The sequence below is a fragment of the Amia ocellicauda genome, chromosome 5 (genome assembly GCF_036373705.1).
Source record: "Amia ocellicauda isolate fAmiCal2 chromosome 5, fAmiCal2.hap1, whole genome shotgun sequence".
NCBI lineage: Eukaryota > Metazoa > Chordata > Actinopteri > Amiiformes > Amiidae > Amia > Amia ocellicauda.
In genome coordinates this window covers 17,641,253-17,659,112 of record NC_089854.1, presented here as the reverse complement: position 1 = coordinate 17,659,112, position 17,860 = coordinate 17,641,253, and the positions used below count along the sequence as shown (strand labels likewise).

At 45.6% G+C, this 17,860-nt stretch overlaps 2 protein-coding genes across 4 annotated transcripts; one reads left to right on the top strand and one right to left on the bottom strand.

Annotated features, from left to right (window-relative positions):
- Window positions 1–1,129: 1,129 nt before the first annotated feature.
- Window positions 1,130–7,241, bottom strand: LOC136749615 (zinc finger and BTB domain-containing protein 1). Of its 2 annotated transcripts, XM_066704074.1 has the most exons (4): window positions 6,688–7,241; window positions 4,166–5,068; window positions 3,633–3,677; window positions 1,130–3,376 (listed from the first exon to the last, which is right to left on the bottom strand). In XM_066704074.1, the coding sequence occupies exons 2-4, from the start codon at window positions 5,052–5,054 to the stop codon at window positions 2,295–2,297; spliced, it is 2,016 nt and encodes a 671-aa protein (XP_066560171.1). In that variant the 5' UTR covers window positions 5,055–5,068; window positions 6,688–7,241; the 3' UTR covers window positions 1,130–2,294. The 2 variants fall into 2 exon arrangements, with proteins under 2 accessions (XP_066560171.1, XP_066560172.1); XM_066704075.1 differs by lacking the exon at window positions 6,688–7,241 and having other exon boundaries at window positions 4,166–5,140.
- A 114-nt stretch (window positions 7,242–7,355) lies between these two features.
- meiosin (meiosis initiator) lies at window positions 7,356–16,623 on the top strand. Of its 2 annotated transcripts, none has more exons than XM_066704073.1 (13): window positions 7,356–7,636; window positions 7,940–8,081; window positions 8,822–8,912; window positions 9,308–9,407; window positions 10,333–10,458; window positions 11,736–11,975; window positions 12,543–12,666; window positions 13,256–13,350; window positions 13,506–13,655; window positions 13,957–14,039; window positions 14,294–14,517; window positions 14,883–14,962; window positions 15,069–15,156. In XM_066704073.1, the coding sequence occupies exons 2-13, from the start codon at window positions 8,020–8,022 to the stop codon at window positions 15,071–15,073; spliced, it is 1,380 nt and encodes a 459-aa protein (XP_066560170.1). In that variant the 5' UTR covers window positions 7,356–7,636; window positions 7,940–8,019; the 3' UTR covers window positions 15,074–15,156. The 2 variants fall into 2 exon arrangements, with proteins under 2 accessions (XP_066560170.1, XP_066560169.1); XM_066704072.1 differs by having other exon boundaries at window positions 7,359–7,636; window positions 14,883–14,972; window positions 15,069–16,623.
- Window positions 16,624–17,860: the final 1,237 nt, after the last annotated feature.

Below are 17,860 nucleotides of genomic sequence, written 5' to 3'. Positions count from 1 at the left end.
ATTGCGTGAAAGCGCTGGGTATGAACACGTGTGTAGATGGCCTGCTTTGTGTTATTGTGCGCTGTTAATGTGGTCTTTTATTGTGAGGTATCCTTATCTTTTAGCATTATGCATTATGCATTATGCACTATGCTTTTAGCCTATGCACTTCTGTAATTTTGAAACTGTAAATTGTATTATGCTTGATTTGTAATTTTGTACTGTATTTTAGCATTTTTTGTTTTGCTCTTGAATCCTGTAAGTCGCTCTGAATAAGGCCGTCTGACAATACATACATACATAAATATGCAACAAGGCTGGTGGAGCCATTCCAGCATTTCTTACACTTCACAGCACTAGTGGGTTACTATGTCAAAAATGATTAATTGACCAGCTTCATTGTATACTGATGCATGTGAAAATGAATACTTCAATTCTGGTAGGAAATATTTATGTAACATTTTAATTTGTCCTCGTGTGTCTATTTGATAATTCTGTGGCAGGAGCCAAATTTAAAATTTCAACAATGGCATGTTTTATTTAGGCTGGCAACCTCCTGATGTAACTCAGTAGTGTATAAGGTCTGCCTTTTCACCATTGCAATGTAGTATCACAATTCAGCCTAAAGATTGTGAACATTATGTTAGGCTGACTAACTGCCATATCTCTGTTAACGTAATATTTGTATGTTTAGGAAATAAATCACATACATTTTTTGAGAATAAAAATAACTACACTGAGGATAAAATGATTCTCACTTGCATCCAGTCAGCTTTCCCGATTTCGGAAGGATAAATAAACCATGAAATCTAAATTGTAGATGGGATGGTGTATTTAAAACAGCTCTCTCCAGGCTTGTAGGTTTTCTCAAGCTGGACAAATGCAGATATAATAGATTTAAAACTTCAAAAAACATAGCTGAATTTCAAATAACTGAATACCTGCTATAGTACCCCTTAGGTCAGATATTTGTAAAGTGTTTGTCATTTTAGACTGAACATCCAGTGAGATATAGAACATCTTCACTTGTAGTTAATAATACATCAGAATTAAACAGTGTGATGTAACTGAGTTGAAATTATTATAGTTAAACTGGGAGGGAAAAAAATACATTAAAACAACAAAATATTGGAAGTGATTTTATTCACAGCACCAAAAAAAAAATTCTTAGGAGAAACAAAAGTACACAGTTTAACAGTTTAATAATAATTGTACATATAACAAATAAGTGCAGATTTTTTGGAATCACAAGCTTCATCCTTCAGTCAATGTCAGCATTACTATGTTGTGCTGTGAGGGTCAAAGCTCAAGCTTCGGATGTTAGCTCACTTGAGACTGCCAGAGAGCCAGTCTGAGCATCCTTTCCCTAGAGCAGTGGAGGCCACCCCCTTGCCATGTAGTAACCCAGCTTTACAGGAAAGGTGAATACCACTGCATTGGTTGTTGGTTCACTCTGTGAAATGTGTGCCAGCCCAGTTTCACTAGCAGGGTTCAATATGAACAAGTGTGGATTGGGCCAGACACAATCTATCCATTCAATATGAATCAGTATGTCCATGGGAACTAAAGCCAGAGTCAGAAGCAGTTTGTTGCCTTTGGGGAAACTATACAGAGCTCTAATGCAGGAGCGGTCTCTCTGGTTTACAGTAGTGACAGACCAGGCCGGAGCTTCAGGCCCCACATACCAGCTTAGCATGCTGATGTTGTTTCTCTGCCTGAACCTCACAGTTTTGCTTTAGCAATTTTCACTTAGTGACCACATAACTGAGGGGGGAAAAAATAAAACAGAGGGGACAGTATTCATTAGCTTGGAAAAAGTGATGGTTATGATCATTTTAACAAAGTGTTTCAGAAAGATAAAAAATAAAAATTTGGAATCTCCCTCTTTTCATTTCACATCACTGTAAATACTGAATTTCAATACTTTTAATGCCTTTCGCTTGCATCTCAATATGGAGCAGACTAGTCTCTTTCGGTCTAAATGTGGACAACACTTGTTGTCCCTTATTTACATATTCTCACCACAGCCATGGTGAATTATCCCAAATTATTATTTATCCGCAGACAGTTCTATGACTCAGTCCTAAAAAAAAGTAATTTAAAGCAAACCTGTGAGATGTGAGAGAACACATCCTAAAAGTCCTTGCCCCTCAAAGAGACAGATACCGATGTCCACATAAAACTACAACGGAAAATGTAAGTGTTCCATTTCTACTGGACTCCAAACAAAATTCCCCCTACAAGACACAATCCCAACTTCCCTCAGAGACAGACACAGACCCTGCCTCCCAAAGTCCCCATCCCTCTTCAGCCCCTCAGGCGTCATAGCCCTCTGTGATGCTCTCACAGCTGGCAAAGTGCCTGGCCAGCTCCTTCTTGAGGCGGAACTTAGCGCCGCAGTGCTCGCACATGTGCCGGTGTTCCATCTCATGCTCCTTAAGCTGGGCTGGGTTCTCGCAGATATGAAAGCAACCCTGGCAGATGACTTTGGGTTTGGTGATGTGTGTGGTGAGATGGTGGTAGTGGCCGTTTTTGCGGTAGCTGGCGTGACCGCAGAACTGGCAGTGGTAGGTGGCCTGGCCCACATGCCGGGCTTCGTGGACCTTGAGCTCCCGTCGGCGCACAAACTGCTTGTCGCAGGACTGGCAAGAGAAACGCTTGATGTGGCTGTGCGTGGCCTCATGCTCCATCAGGTGCCCACGCTGTAGGAAGGCCTTGCCGCAGACGTTGCACACATGGTTGCGGGCTTCGGAGCGGGCCCGGGAAAGGGGGACGGCACCAGGGCAGCGTGGGCGGTGCAGTTGCAGCATCTTGGCCCTCTTGAAGAACTTGCCACAGGTCTTGCAGCACTGGTGCCCAACGGGCGGCCAGCTGACCACAACCGAAGGATCCTCCAGTTCCACCTCCACCGAGCTGGGTGAGACTGGGGCAGGGGAAGGGGACGCTGGGGGCAGGTGTGAGGGGCTCCGCTGCAGCCACTGAGGGACCTTGCGATGCCGGACGGGCCGCTTCCGCCCACAGCCCACCAGGTGTTCCTCCAGAGCACACGAGGTGTCGAAGCTGAGCTCACAGCGTGTGCAGGGAAAGAAGGGTGGTGGCGCGGGGGTGTCCGGCTTCTTGTTCAATGTCAGCAGGATGGGCTTGGGCTTCTGGGAGGCCGATGACCTTGGTTTGTGGGGGAGGGAGGCAGGGGGGCTGGACCCAGGCTGTGTGCTCAGGAGGACACTCTTCCCCATCCAGGCCCACTGCATACACTTGGCAGTAGGCGGCTGCAGGGGCTCACCCCCACTGCCTGCCCTCCCCCCTCCTCCTCCAACACCAGCTTTCTGCCCAAGTATCGGACTGGAAGACCCATGAGGATCTGGCTTGATCAACATGGGCTGGGTCTGGAGGAACCCTGCAGACAGTGGGAATGAAAGAGAGAGAGACAGCAAGAGAATGAATGGGAGTGAGAGGAGTCAACTTTTTGTATAACTTGCTGCATCAGTAAGACAGGTTTTCAGGGCCAACCACTAAACCAGCCCACAACATCAACTGCCACCAGGCACGTGCACAGATATTCCCTGCCCTATATCCATGCGACTCTACAAGTGCCCCCTTCAGTACCCCCATACATGCTATATCGTGTGAATCATGGAAAAATTGCCACATACCATTTTGTATAGACACTATTGGGCCAGTGACTTCTCCTTCTTCCACTAAAAGAAAGGGCAGGCAGACAAGGAATCATTCATATTTAAAAATTAAAAAAAGAAATTGTCATCACAATGGAAGGCTGGGGGGCAGAGTGTACTAGTGTTAGGCTCCAATTTAAAGTTCTCCTCATTTTGGGTATGCAATTGTTACCATTTTACATTGATATTTCTTTCTCTACATGCCAGCTGATTTGATGGACAGTTTCTCAGTTTAATGAAACAGGACTCTGGGCCATATTCTTTGTAGTCCCATAGAGTTAACAGTTCTAATGAGAGGAAACAAACTGAGAAGTGGCAGTGTTATGTCACACACATTGGTTAGAGTGCCAAAATAAGAGTTTGGTTTTGGTTTTCCAGGTTTAAAACAGAAAAAACAAATGGGTAATCAACTTAATATGATGTTAAGGTTTTATGTATATGACCCTGTCTGTGTTATCTACAGACTAGGCAGTGACAGATAGCGGGGGTGGGTGTGGGGGAGGAATCAGTACCTGTGCTGGTGGTGCTGGTCTGCTGGTGGGCTACTGGGACCACCTGCACCACCTTGATGCCATGGAGCTCTAGAAAGCTGGGGCTGTCCGGGGGCTCACTCTTCACTGGGCCAGAGGAAGAGGTGGGCTTCAGGCGCTGAGCCCAGGAGTTTGGCTGAGGGCTGGGAGAGGCAGAGAGTGGGGAAGAGGGCAGGGATGAGGAGGAGGAAGAGGAGGAGGAAGATGTGGAGGAGGAGGAGGAGGAGGAGGAGGAGGAGGAGGAGAAGGAAGAGTCCTTTCCCTGCTCCCTGTCCACCTCCCCCTGCAGGGCCTGCTCAGTCATGCGGCTGCGGACATTGGCCTCAACCACTCCATCAGGGGAGTACAGAAAGCAGTTGGAGCTCTGACCTCCCAACAGGCCAACCCCTGCCTCCCTCTCTCCTCCCTCCCCCTCCTCCTCCTGAGGTTGCTCACAGACCTCCACACCATACTGCAGACAGCTCTTGCCAGTCTGGGCCGACCCTTCGCCCTGCAGCGGAGGGAGGGTGTAGAACTCCAGAAAGGCCATGGAGGTACGCAGGCCGGCTGAGTCATTGGCAGGGGGTGGAGGCTCCGGCAGCCCGTGGTACATCATCTGCAGGATTAAGTCGAAGTGCTCCGGCCGCACCAGCTCAGGGCTCAGAGTGTAGCTGGTGTGGGCACGGCTGGCCATCGCGGGCTGGCTGACAAATAGTTTGTGGAAGTAGGTACTACAGGCCGCCAACACAGCCCGGTGTGCTCGAAAGTGGACGTCCCCGATGCTCACGATGACGTCACACAGGAAACCGAACTCCAGCTGGGCTGCCAGCTGCCGCAGCACGTGCTGGCTGTGGGCGCTCATCCCCATGGTGACTGTACCAGAACTCAACATGGAACATCTACCACCTATGAGAGACAGAGACACCGAACAAAACAGGGATGAACTTCAAAACCACAAAAGAAAACACAGTTCAGAGGTCAAGTACTGAATAACTTAACTTTTAAATGGAGCAGGTTTTCCCTTAACTGAAGTATTTTTTTTTCAATGCCTTGAAACTCTAGAAGCACTGGAGTCCAATTACAGAACAGAACTAGAAAGTACCATCCTGGGTTTGTTTCTGACCACTGGATGTAAATGCCACCATGACCTGGTGGTTGTGGTGTGACTTTTTCCCCAATTCAATATGTAATCTGCAGTACTATATTTCCAGCTGTAAAGGTGAAACTGAATTAAATAATATTCCTTAAAAAAATCACTGACTTAAGGTTTCTCTCTTTTTTGGTGGTAATTCTTTGAATTCCAATTGCAATTCAGGTTTCTAGAGCATTTTTCATATATTCTACCTGTTGGCTGTCAACAATTTAACTTAAAACCTGGCAAGTACTGTTAGGAAACAACCACAAACAGATATAAACATAGGTGTAGGTTTAGGCAGGGACATGTCCCCCCAAGGTTAAGAGAATGTTAAACTGTAATATATTTTGATTTGTTATGTGTGTGTATGTATATATAATTAGATTTTAAATTAAAAATAGATCAAATGGAATTAATTCATTGAATAATGTATGGAAATGTTACTGCGTATAAGGCTTAGTCGTGCACTTGTCAACAGCAACAATCTACAACACATTGCTCACTCCAGAAACGAATAGTATCAGCGTATCATTGGAAACATTTGCCAAACGTTTGCTTCTGCACTGCTGCTATGAAGAAAAGCATCAGGGCACGTCGTCAGCATGTGCAACATCGGTCGAGTATTAATGTTGACATTAGTTACCTGCTCCCCGTTCAAGTCACATGCATCTGCCGTCCTGAACCGTAACTGAAATATTTAATCAAAGTAAAATAAACGCACTACGTAAATAAAATATATCAAAACAAAAGGAAGCGCATGTAATAGCTTCAGTCCGTATATTTGGATGATGAGACTATCCACATCATTGAAACTATGTCGTGTGCTTCAGTGTGCCGCTAGTGAAGAGCGCAGCGTCTCTCACAGGCAACAACCGATTCAAGTTACGTGTTCACGTTGTGCATTGATAAATATGTTATGTTTGAATAAGTGAAAATGCGCCTTTAAAGAAGAAAACTCTCGGGTTTATCTGTAATACGGCACACAGCGCGGGGCTCTTCAGACCCGGTCCAGCCGCGCAGCATCCGTGCCTGCGCTCAGCCTGCGCCTGCAGACCAGCTGCGCGGCTAGCAAAGCAGTCTGAGCTTCACACGAGTACCGCTGCAACAGCATGCTCTCACACATGAGACCGGGTTGGCAATCAGACACAGATCACGTTGTGCAACGCCATCTTGAGCATTGCAGACCACAAACTCGACCCCCCCTACTCTCTGAATCCACTTCTAACTGTTGAAAGAGTACAGAAAAGTAGCAACACAATTCGTGTTGGCCGGTGGCTTCTATGTAGGCAAAGCAGTTGTAACTCAAAACCGTGTAAACACTGCAAATCTAGAGGGTGAAAGCTGGTGTGCATAACTATAACTATGAATCATGTAAACAGTACCGCCATACTTCTCCGTGCTGACGGTTGGGTCCAGGCAGGCGGAGCAGGGGGGTGAGGCAGAGGGACGGGGTGGTCGTCCTCCTTTCCCACTTCGCCGGCACCGGGCTGGTTGCACAGAGAGACGCGACTCGGGGATTCAGCCGCAGCAGGGCGAGGGCTTCATTAAACTGGCTTTCTGCAGGCACATTTGTCCCAGTCCCGCCCTCCCGCCTCTTCTGCCAACACTAAACCACACATACAATATGAAGATGTCATTGCAGTGTTCTTCTCCCATTCAAACCAGTTTCTGTCTGTTTGTTTCGGGGGAAATACCAGCGAAACCAGTTTCATTGATGTGTACATCGACACCACGCGGTTTCGCCATACGAGGCAGCGTCGAAATGACAAACCCGGGAAATGTGTGAGTTCATCCAACGACTATGTGCACTGCTGGAGGATAATGGGATCCAGGTTCAATGTTCAATGTAATGTATCCATAATTCTAAATGGATCCGAAAGCGAGTCTCTGTGGAGTTGCATTGCATTTTGTAGCATGTGATTTTAATTGTTGAAAAAATGTGTCTTAGAGAATATCAAAATGTGCAGCACTCAATTGGTGTGTATTTATTTCTTTAGATAAATATGATAGATAGATTTAGATAGATATGCATCCATATCCAACGCTTTAACTTTATATAATACACACATTACATTATTGGACCAAAATAAAGTAAACTCACGAAAACGCGAAACGCTTAGAATAGAACGCCTCCGGGTAGCAGCAGCCAATCAGAGCCACGGTGGTGTGTGTTGCAGCGCGTTGCACGAATCAGGATGCAACAGGCCGGCAGAACAACCAATGAGCGCACAGCGGCACTCCTAGCCCAAAGCGGATTGGTGGAAGTCAGACAGTCTGCTAGCCAGCCGTTGGGTACCCCGCGTCTGAGTCACATACGAGGACTCGCCTTTGAGGGAAGGGTAGGTGAAACATGTTTGAAGTATGATTTATTACACACACACACATTTATATATAACTCACGTAATATGAATATATATGAAGTTAATTATTGCCGAAAAGGTGGCAACGCTGGTCAAGCTGTCACCTAAAATAAAAGTATTGAGTAATCTGTCGAAGTTCCAAGGCTGTGACTATAACTCGTTCACATTTTCCTTTTCTCACTCACGATCTCCACTGTCCTGCTATTCTGTACAAAGGTGTTTTGTAAAATGTCAGTCATTATAGTGGACTTCACATGATGCCAGTAGTTGTTTTCCTCACAGCGTCGGGCGATTTCACATTCCTCTGGGACAGTGGGTGCCGCCACAGGCTCACGGTCTCCCCCCAGCGGCCGGAGCTCGGCATGGCCGCGGACATGGCTCCCGGGGCTGCGAGCAGATCGGCCGCAGTGTCACACAAGAGCAGGTACATCACCAGTAGATGTAGATCTGCGAGCCCCAGCTCAAAGCCCTGCAAAATACATTAGCATGTGTCATTTCAACCAGAAGGGTATCGTAATAAATCTATATTGGTTTCCATTAAACAACCACCAAGTGCATATATTGTTTTACATGTTGTGTCAGTTCAATTAAGGGTTCAATCGAGTAGTTGAGAGCTCAGTTGGATCCAAAACCTTCAGGGTAGGGGGTTAGTTGAACCCGATTAGTTACCAACAAATACTTTACTAAATCAGAGCCTTTTAATTATTTTTAACAGTAAGGGTTTTAAGTTAAGTATAACATTGTATAAGGAAATTATTAAGGAACCAACTTTTTATCAGTTACACAATTTAAAGAGTAAAATGTAATCAAATTACTTCAATTAAGTAATTGAGAGCTCGGTTGGAACAAAAAACAGCAGGGTAGGTGGTCCTCCAGGACAGGTTTGAGAGCCACTGCTTTAACAGAGTGGGGTCAATATTATAGTTAAAGGAAAAAGCTCAAACTTGCTGTTCAATTATTAAGTTAGATACCCTGGACTGTTTATGTCTGCTAGTGATCAGAGTTCAGAAATGTTCCAGTTCCACTCCTACACGTTTTAAGGGTATAGGTAACAATTGAGATAAACAGTAACCTGTTGAAACCTGATCCTGTGTGTCGGTCTTTTGGATTCTGTGGGTGTCTGTCTGTGTGTGTGTGTGTGTGTGTGTGTGTTCGTCTTGGCAGCAAGGAGCAGAGGGATTTCAGTGCCAGCCTTAGAGACATCGCCACCCTGCTGCCCGTCCCTGAGCCCAGCAGCACCCGCCTCCTCACCAAGGTACCCTGCCCTGCTGTCTCTCCATCCCTGTCTTCCTGTCCTTCTCTCTTAACCACCCCCCACCCCCTTCTAGTCTTTCACCCTTGCTTAGTAATCTGTCATACTCTTAACTCTCTATGGCTTGGTGATGGCAGATACCCCTAAGAATCATGCTCTCCTTAAAGGTAGAAGTGTTGACAAGCAGAGTGAAAGTATAGACTACTTCCACAGACTCACAGGCCTGATCCCTGGCTTTAACTCACTAATAAGGACAGTGAACTGTCAGTCCTACTGTGGGAGAAAAGACAGACAGCACAGACTGAGAGAGGCTGACTGAGCACTCTGGGTGCTGTGTACTGTGTATATAAATAATACTAATATATGTATTGTTTTGTACATATGTGTGTCACTGACAGAAAGAGACGTTGCTCCACATGCTGAGGTACCTGGACTTCCTGAAGAAGCACATCCAGACCCAGCAGAGCCTCCTGCCCACACACAGCCTGCCCTCCACAGGTGAACGCTGCCCTGCCCTGCCCCCACCCACACTGCTGCACAGCCACTGCTCCAGCACACAGTCAGAGGAAGGCAGGGATTTCCATGCCTGGTCCTGGACCCCCGGTGTTTGCTGGTTGCCATTCGGACTGCTCTCTTGGTTTCCTTACTGAAACCTTAGCTGTACTCATGATTTGCTTAAGCAGACCTTTTCGTTTAAGGTTTCTGATCAAGTATCACAGTACCAGTGATTGGTTTAATTAAGACTTCAGTTCAGTAATGAGCTTTGTTTGGACTAGGACCAGTGTTAGAAAAGCCCTCTCAACACCATGCTTTCCATTTTGCCTTGACAACTGAACAAAATAAATATATATCAAGATATATTTTGAATGTGAATTGATATTATAATTAAAATGTGTGTCATGGAGAGGCTTAGGAGTGGCAAAAACACCTTTTGTATAAATAAGATATTTATAAATACATAAGGCAAAGTGGTTATTTCATTTGTCGGAGGGATTTATAAAGTTATAAACTGAAATTTAAAAAAAGCTTCAAAGCAGTACTTAAGTCAATATGATAGTTCAACATTGTACAGTTGTTTGATAATTGTGTACTTTTACCACAGACACTTTCTCTAGTGCTGACAATAATTTATTCGCCATGTTCCGTTGGGGGGGGGGGGGGGTTGTGTGTATTTTCAAATTAATTCGTTCATTCGACAAGCCCATCCCAGAGGGTACTCTACAGTGTCGAAGCTTACTGAATACTATCAATCCTTATTTGGCTGCAGTAACTTGGCAGCACCTCATATCCAGCGGGGTGGAGGGGCAATAGCCAGCACAGTAACGCAGCTGCAGTGACTTGTGGAAGCTGGGGTGTTCTGTCTGGCTCTGCAGTGGGAGGCCGACTTGCTCCCCTGCTGTGATGTGCGCTGCTCTGTTTTCAGGATGCGACAACCATGACGACCTTACCTCACCCCCGCACTCTGAACCACGCACCCCCCCAAGCTGCCTGAAGGCCAAACGCAAGAGTGTCTGTGGCCGCCCCCGCAAGAGGCCCCCCCACAGCACCGGTGACCCTTCCGAGACACTCACCACAGAACTCGCACACAGAGACTCTTCAAATGTTTATTGTATTTGCTACTCTCAGCAGTCATCAGGTGGCAGTCTAATCTAACAGAGCTGAGTACACTTGTCTGGCATCTCTCTCACTGCTCTTGCACAAACAGTTAATTATTTTAAAAGCTTTTTCTGCAGGCCTTGAAATGTGTCTGCCAAGATTTCATTGCCTTGCAAAAGTTAAACCTGTAGACATTTTTGCTTACTCAGTGGCATAATGTCATCTGTAACTCATCTTGAATCTTTTGAATCCTAGCACATTTGTCTTTGAATTTTGAATATGTTTAGTAAAGTTTGTAACGCCAACATTTGTATTGCTCCTTACTAAACACTAGTGAAATGCCTTCAATAGCAAGTGTAGACAGAGTACCAGTTGAGACATGCATATGATTTGCATGTTGTCAGGGCAAATATATATTAAGCGATGATAATAATAAATTAAATAATACAAAAATATATTTGATCTTTATAGGGGAACTCCACTGAATTTCCATAATTTCTCAGGTTTTTCTATAAGTAGAAACATATTCCATGGAGTGTGCTTATCGTGTCCAGCTCATTTTGTATACCAGAATTCAGAGATCGAGAAATAGACCATGACATCACGTAGGTGCCAACTATGGAGCCGCTTTGTTTGAAGTCAATGAAGCCGTGTTGCGCAACCATGTTCTCCAAAGGGGAATCCCGGTACTTGGTTTTGATTTGGCTGCTGCTAGAAGCAAGAAGAACTGAACACGGCTTGGTCTTGATGTCATAGCTTCAAAATGTAGTAACTTAATTTGGTTCACACTCCGCTGTAGCCTATAGAGCAGTCCCTCGAATAAAATGATCATGTAACATAATAGCGACAGTTCTGGGTGGTGAAGTCAACTTTTTGTGACTAAAAACCAATGGGTCTTTTGGAAAAACAGGGTGATAGGGCCATTGAACGTGCATAAAATGGTTGTATTTAAAGATTTTCTTGAGTTCTGAATTCTGGTACATAGAATGAGCTGGACACTGTATACTATAAATATGCCACTTGTGCCATAGACATAGAGAGTAAAGATGTGTGTGTTGCAGAGGACGTGTGTGCTGTTACAACTCCTGAATTAGTGTGACTGTTGCAGTTGCAGAGTTGATTAACAATTTCGAATTTCAGTTTGGGTATAAAGTAAATATTCAAAATGTTAAAACAAATCCCCTATGGAGACCAATAGCAGCAATGATGATTTACCTGCTCCCCTGACAGAGCCGTGGGTGGACATGAAGGACAAGAGGCGGAGACTGTTTGGGGTGGAGTCTGAAGAAGACAATATCCAGCCCAGCGTGGGGGCGGAGTCACTGGCCGAGTGGGGTGGAAGTGCTGATTGGCCCCCAGTGTCGCAGTCTGGCAGGAAGCAGGTGTGTCCTGTGCAGGACGGTGACACCTCCCTGTCCAGCTCCCTGGACTCTGAGCTGAGTCTCAGTCAGCTGTCCAGGTCGACTGATGGTAGGAGGCTGCACTGCATATGGTGCACTGTTGTTTTTGCAACCTGTTTTTGATTGAAGGATCGTCGTAGTGGATGCAAGAGGGAGGGATTTAGCCATAGCGAATGAGAGCTGGGGTGGAACATGTGTGCTTGTGTTTGTTGGCATTTTTGTTGGCCATGGGGGTGGGCTTGTGAGTATTATAGTCTCATCTTACTTTAATCAGATTAAAATGACAAATTAATTAATCATTGTTATCGTCCCTGTACTGCAATTTCATCATGTTATCGTCTTCGTTATCATCATCAAAAGACATGTAGTCTAATATTGTCACCATAATTGTAGTTGATGAAAACAACTCTAAACTCTACTCATACTAGGCACCTTGCCACAAGACAATGCGTAGTGCTGCATATTGTGTCATGACCTTACAATGCAATGCAGTATCACGCTTGCACAGCACTCTTCTTGCACGCTATTCAAAAGCACTTCACTAAAAGAAAACTAGAAGGCTAATTTAATTTAAGTTAATTCAACACTAGTTTTAGTGCAAACCTTTCACCCTGCTGTGGTCTGTGGGGCTTTGCAGAATCCCCACTTGGCCAGGAGCCCAGAACCCCAGGAGAGGACAGCCGATGTTCTGCCTGTGAGGAGAGAACAGGCAGTGAGGAGGGCAGCCCTAGCAGTGGGGTCCTGGACTCCCCACAGCCCTCGTGAGTCTGCCACTAGGTGTCGACCCAGGGCCACCTCTTCTTCAGATCAGAGAGAAATCCTGCAGGGGCCCAATGTCTTAGTTTCATTCCCACGAGGGCACAATTTCTTCATTACTCACTGCTCGTTGGACCAATTCCGGCCTTGGCTGTCTGCCTGCATGGAGTTTGCATGTGTCTGTGAGGGTTTTCTCCAGGTGCTCAGGTTTCGTCCCACACCCCAAAGGCATGCTGCTTAGGTCAATTGGCAAATCTAAAATACCCTGTAGTTATGTGTGTGTGTGTGTGTGTGTGTGTGTGTGTATGTGTGCTGCCCTGTGATGGACTGGCATCCTGTTCAGGGTGTACCCTACCTTGTGCCCCATGCCTTCCGAGTAACTGGCAGTGACCCTGTACAGGATGAAACGGTTATTGAGTATGAATGGATAGCTTTATTTTTCATAATTGTTTAAAACTGTGTTATTGTTCAATCAAATGAAGGGACAGAAGTTATCGTCATCTCACTTGAATGTGTTATGTGTATGAATGAGTGCCTTAGGACTGTTTCTCATTGCTAAAGCAGCATCCATTTTCAGAGCTGTGCATTTTGCAGGTCTTGGGCTTGCCTTCTAAAAGATCACATGCTGGGGGGGTACTTCTCTTCGGATGAAGATGACCTCCTGGGATCCCCCCTTGACCAAACCCCAAGTAAGGCATTGCATCCTGTTTACAATTTACTACTGCTGTACTGATCTGCCAGACAGTGTTTTTGATTGTTAACTTATAGTTGCCTAAATGGAATTCAGACATTTTAAATTACATGTTTGTACCTCTCTTCTCTTTCTCTCTCTCTCTGTGAGCAGTGTTCCCCCTACACTGCCTCTCCCCGCCTTGCAGGGGGCTCAGGACTCTGGGGTTTCGGGACAGTCTGAACCTCAGCCCCTCCCTGCTCACCTCCCCAGCACGGGACATCCCCGTCAGCCTACTGCCTGAGGGACACGAGGAGCTGCAGGGTGAGTGCACCCACCCCCTCATAACCAACACCAGTGACATGTAGTAGTCCTGGTGGTTTTGGTGAGTATTGAAGCGTAATGTATTGGGAGCTATTTCCGCCAGTTTATAGTGTTATAGTACTGCCTCTGCTGAGAGCTCTGAACCCTGATTGGTCAGCTAAAGAGCAGACTAAAGAGCAGTTAAATTCTTCCTGGAGAAAGGAGTAAATCCCCAGGAGGGTAGTGATCCCATCACTCACCTTGTCCTATGAACCTTGCTCTCCACTTCTGTTCATTTCTGTTTTGTGTGTGTTCTCCGCAGCCCTGTTTGAAGACGTGTGGGTCAGCCCCAACCCAACTGCCTCCAAGCCTCCAAGCCTGCCCTCCGGCCCCATCCCTGACTCGGTACAGCCCCTCTTCAGTCTCCTCAGCAGCTTGTGAGGCAGTGGTGAACCTGAGCTGAGACTACATCTCTCCAGGTTCAGGAGACAGGCAACGCTTGCAGAGAAGAGTGACTTTGCTGTTTATAAGCACTTCCTGTTAGTCACTGGTTGAAAAGATGTGCCATTTGGATGTGATTTCTGATTGGTGCTTGTGGTCTGTGCCTGGCTGTGATTAGTGGTGACCCCGAGCTGTGCTGTGTTGTGCTGTGCCTCTAGCTGCAGGAGTGTGACGGTGTGGCCGGGAGCAGCTGGCTGTCTTCCCAGAGTGAGGGGGAGGAGGGGGGCGACTTCACCTGGACCCCCACCCAGCGGGGCCCTGCGAGGGGCAGCAGGGGCCGACGCAGACAGCGGGCCACCAAAGGACATCTGCCCAGCCTGAAAAAGAAGTGTGTCAATGGATTTATCATGTTCTGCAGGCTCAACAGGAAGACCTACTTGCAGTGAGTCAGTAGATTTATTGGAATGCCGGCCATGGGAATTCATGACCTTATCACAAATCCCTGTGGTTTAGGGCTGTATAATTGCAAAACAACCAATCTGTTATTACTCATTCGTTCATCTATAAAGCAGTTATTTTTAAAAACAATGCATCTCTTTTTAGAAAGGCACAATCATTACAAGATGTCAATTGGTGACGCCACTTTATTACTTTATTACTGTTGCCACAGTGAGTCTTATTCAGTCATATCTGAAAGCAGTATGAAAGTGTGTAAAAATATTACATAGTGTGAGTGTAAGGTGCAGGTACCCCTTGAAAGTCTGTGTGTGTGTTTGACTCTGTGTCTCTGATTGCTCTCCTGCCCAGCTCTCACCCGGGCACCCCCTCCACTGTGGTCACCAAGGAGCTGGCCAGGCTGTGGCACATCATGCCCAAGCAGGAGAGGCGTATGTACTGGTCAGTCACTCAGAAAGTCAGTGTGTGTCTCAGTGTGTGTACTGGTCAGTCAGTGTCATTCTCATTGTAAACCACCCTCCTCTCTCCATCTCTCAGTCTGAAGGCTCGGCGGTTCAGTCGCCAGCAGAATCGCAATGTGAGGAGTGTGTGGACGGAGGGCGAGGGAGCGGTGGAGGAGTGTGTGCCCAGCCCTCTGCACATGTTGCTGGCATGTAGACAGCTGTGCCTGGAGGTGGCGGGGCGGACGGAGCCTAAAGAGCCCACACAGGACTGACTGCCGGGCACTGGACACAGTCCTGCTGCCTACTGCACTGTGAGCTGGGCTAGAACTGCACACACAATACACTGCACACAACACACACACAACACAGTGCATGCAAAACAACACAATGCACAAGCCAAACATTGCACACGACACAATGCACATACAACATGCTGTCCACGGCACACATACAGCACACATGCCACAATGCACATGTAACACATTGCATATAAAACAACACAATACACTTGCAACATACTGCACAAAACACATACCACAAACCCAACACACATACAACATAACAACCTGTATATATAACACTTCCTATGTGATTCGAAGTGAGACACAACACCTAGCATAAAAGCCATCTCACACTCCCATAACCCTGACCAGAGAGCTGAGCACCCCCTTACCCTGCCTGACACACAGAGCCCCAGTACTGAATTGTACACTTTGAGCAGGTCAGTAAGGTTAGGTGCATCATTTTCTTATAAGCCCAAGTCTCAATGTTCAGTTGATTAGATGTGCAGTTGCAGTGTGTATTTAACTATTTGCATGGTGTATTTATTTATGTGGAAGGCATCTGCTACATTCGTTCTAAATGGAAACTTTAAATATGTGTGCTGGTTCATCCTCCATCCCTGTGTCCAGAAAACAATGTAGATTGTGAACTTATTTTTGACAAAATTCTACACTACAAAGCAGCACATATTAATCGATATGTTAAGTTTACTCCTGTAATTCCCTTATTAGGAATACACTGCCATAATATTGTCAAGGATCACATGACCTGCTCAGGGTGATGGTTGCGGGAGTCCCTACTGGCAGTTGGAATATAGTAAACATAGTAAACTTAGGAAGATGAAAATAGTTCATCTCCAACTGCGTGTGCTGGTGTGTGGTTTTTATTTTTCAAGGTCTGTTTTTGGTTTTTGTTTCTGTTTTTTCCATGTGTTTGAAGCTGGAGAGAAGCCTGGTTTTAGAAATATTGTTGACCTTTCTGGACGAGCCAGACTATGTGGTGACATTTGTTTTAAAACCATATACAGGTTTATTGAATTAAATACGTGAGGGTTGTTTTATGTTAGAATATGATAGAAATGTGTTTTAAGTCACGTCAGTATTTACGATTTATGCAGCTGTGCCATGCTGCACAGTTAGTATCAGATGTGTGCCTCTATTTATTGTATTTATTTCACATACTGTGATTTTATTGTGCGCCTGTCTGGCATGAAATCACTCTACAGAAAGGACAGCTACAGCTCTTGTACAGGTTTACTGTTGGCAGTGCCTTGCTATCTGCTGCTTTATTTATGGGTTCAGTTCGATGTGTATGTAAAAGATGCTCTTCGTATCGTTAATAATCTGACAATAAAAAATTTGACTGAATGTGCAGTATTTTTATGGGAATCTTAATCTGTACTATATATTCCATGCCTATTTATATGAAATGCATTTATATATATATATATATATATATATATATATATATATATATATATATATATACACTCACCTAAAGGATTATTAGGAACACCATACTAATACTGTGTTTGACCCCCTTTCGTCTTCAGAACTGCCTTAATTCTACGTGGCATTGATTCAACAAGGTGCTGAAAGCATTCTTTAGAAATATTGGCCCATATTGATAGGATAGCATCTTGCAGTTGATGGAGATTTGTGGGATGCACATCCAGGGCACGAAGCTCCCGTTCCACCACATCCCAAAGATGCTCTATTGGGTTGAGATCTGGTGACTGTGGGGGCCAGTTTAGTACAGTGAACTCATTGTCATGTTCAAGAAACCAATTTGAAATGATTCGACCTTTGTGACATGGTGCATTATCCTGCTGGAAGTAGCCATCAGAGGATGGGTACATGGTGGTCATAAAGGGATGGACATGGTCCGAAACAATGCTCAGGTAGGCCGTGGCATTTAAACGATGCCCAATTGGCACTAAGGGGCCTAAAGTGTGCCAAGAAAACATCCCCCACACCATTACACCACCACCACCAGCCTGCACAGTGGTAACAAGGCATGATGGATCCATGTTCTCATTCTGTTTACGCCAAATTCTGACTCTACCACCTGAATGTCTCAACAGAAATCGAGACTCATCAGACCAGGCAACATTTTTCCAGTCTTCAACTGTCCAATTTTGGTGAGCTTGTGCAAATTGTAGCCTCTTTTTCCTATTTGTAGTGGAGATGAGTCGTACCCGGTGGGGTCTTCTGCTGTTGTAGCCCATCCGCCTCAAGGTTGTACGTGTTGTGGCTTCACAAATGCTTTGCTGCATACCTCGGTTGTAATGAGTGGTTATTTCAGTCAAAGTTGCTCTTCTATCAGCTTGAATCAGTCAGCCCATTCTCCTCTGACCTGTTGCATCAACAAGGCATTTTCGCCCACAGGACTGCCGCATACTGGATGTTTTTCCCTTTTCACACCATTCTTTGTAAAACCCTAGAAATGGTTGTGCGTGAAAATCCCAGTAACTGAGCAGATTGTGAAATACTCAGACCGGCCCGTCTGGCACCAACCATGCCACGCTCAAAATTGTTTAAATCACCTTTCTTTCCCATTCAGACATTCAGTTTGGAGTTCAGGAGATTGTCTTGACCAGGACCA